At 43.7% G+C, this 1500-nt stretch overlaps 1 protein-coding gene across 1 annotated transcript in view; it reads right to left on the bottom strand.

The window, feature by feature from the left end:
- gdap1l1 (ganglioside induced differentiation associated protein 1-like 1) overlaps positions 1-1481 on the bottom strand; it is a 17811-nt gene extending 16330 nt beyond the window's left edge. Inside the window, exon 1 of the mRNA XM_023392985.2 lies at positions 1200-1481. Coding sequence (XP_023248753.1) covers positions 1200-1379 — 180 coding nt within the window. The 5' untranslated portion in view covers positions 1380-1481. The remainder of the gene's footprint in view (positions 1-1199) is intronic.
- Between the last annotated feature and the right edge of the window lie 19 nt (positions 1482-1500).

The raw sequence follows: 1500 nt of genomic DNA, 5'->3' as shown, positions 1-1500 counted from the left end.
TCACTTCTCTGAGCGTGCACATAACGTCTGTTGTCAGCATTCAGTCTCAGCACAACAACAAACATGAGGAGAGAAGCTACGACTTTAGCCTTTTGTCACCTTCTGTTGACTGTGGTTATTTATGTACACGTGCGGCTCACATTTCAGTTAAATCTGTACATGTGTGGCAGTTTAAGACCTCAACTGTGTTCACACCAGAGCCGGATATATGCTACTTATAAACATCAATTTGAACCTTGAACAAAGAAAGATCGGATCAGACTAAAAAAAAATCAGAACTGAGCATTAAGCTCTGTAATGTTAAAATAGCCAAAGTCTCCAAACCCAAGCTGTGATAACCCTGATGACACCACAGGAGCTGTTTCCTCAGACTTGACAAAGCTGCTCTAGAGCCACAGAAAACATTATACAGCTGTTTTCACAGGCTGGGTCGTACTCCCAATTACTAGTGAACCGATCTTTATGTGCAAAGGAAGAGAAGTGGCCCTTTAATATATGCTACATACTGTATTGGGAAGTAAGGCCCTGTTGATCATACTTAAGCATAGAAAGCCTTCTTGGTGTAGCGTTGTACAGGTTGTTATGAATTCTAATAATGTCTTCTTGAGTTTTAAACGACCAAAAGACAACAGTTTGATTATCTTCCTCCCATATTGATATAATACGAAGGCACAGGTTATTGTCTGCCAAGGTAATTAAAGGTAAGACTTAAAGAAGGCATAGAAATTACAGCATATGGTATGATTCTGCATGCAGAGGGGGAAGGATGGCCTTTGGTTTGTTTTGCACATAATTTTAATCAATTATTTAGGATGTTATGTGTCAGAGCACATAGGTTGTAACCACATTCAGCAGTGGCAAGGAGATAAAATAGCTTCAACATGTCAATGAAAGGAGAAAGCTGATGAGATATGAGGGGTGATTGATCGCCAATCCTGCTTTATATCAAGGAAATGAGCCCCATGCTGCAGCGCTTTTCTAAACGTCTCAGCTGGGAGATCTGCCCAGCTGCAGGATCGTATTCATATTCCGGAGGTATGTGCAGGAATAAACATGCACAATAAAAAAAAGCCATGCTTTGATCATAATGAAAAAAAACAAACACTGGGAGCTCCACGCTGGAGCATCGTGTCATGCAAAGAGACGTGGAGCCACCTCCATTTTCAAGCTCTGCTTTCTGTTTTTTTTTTTTTTTTTACCTTTTGGGAGGTGAACGACTGCGTCCAGTGGTACAAAACGAGCCTGTCTTTATTGAAGGGTTTGGGCTCTGCCGTCGGTTCTTCGCACTCCTCCCCGTCTGTGATTTTGCCGTCTTCATCCATGGCTGAGATGGGCCACCAGCTACAGTTGGTGGGGGTAACATGGTTGGAAGACGCCATGACAGAGCGTTTTGTGCGTGTGGAGGAGAGGAGCGAGGAGGGAGAGAAGAGAGGAGAGAGAGAGGAGAGAGAGAGAGAGAGAGAGAGAGAGAGAGAGAGGGAGAGAGAGGGGGGGGGGGAG

Source organism: Seriola lalandi, unplaced genomic scaffold (genome assembly GCF_002814215.2).
Source record: "Seriola lalandi dorsalis isolate HSWRI2012SDOR001 ecotype SW California unplaced genomic scaffold, Sedor1 jcf7180002054927, whole genome shotgun sequence".
NCBI classification, from domain to species: domain Eukaryota; kingdom Metazoa; phylum Chordata; class Actinopteri; order Carangiformes; family Carangidae; genus Seriola; species Seriola lalandi.
This window is presented reverse-complemented; position numbering and strand designations above follow the sequence as displayed.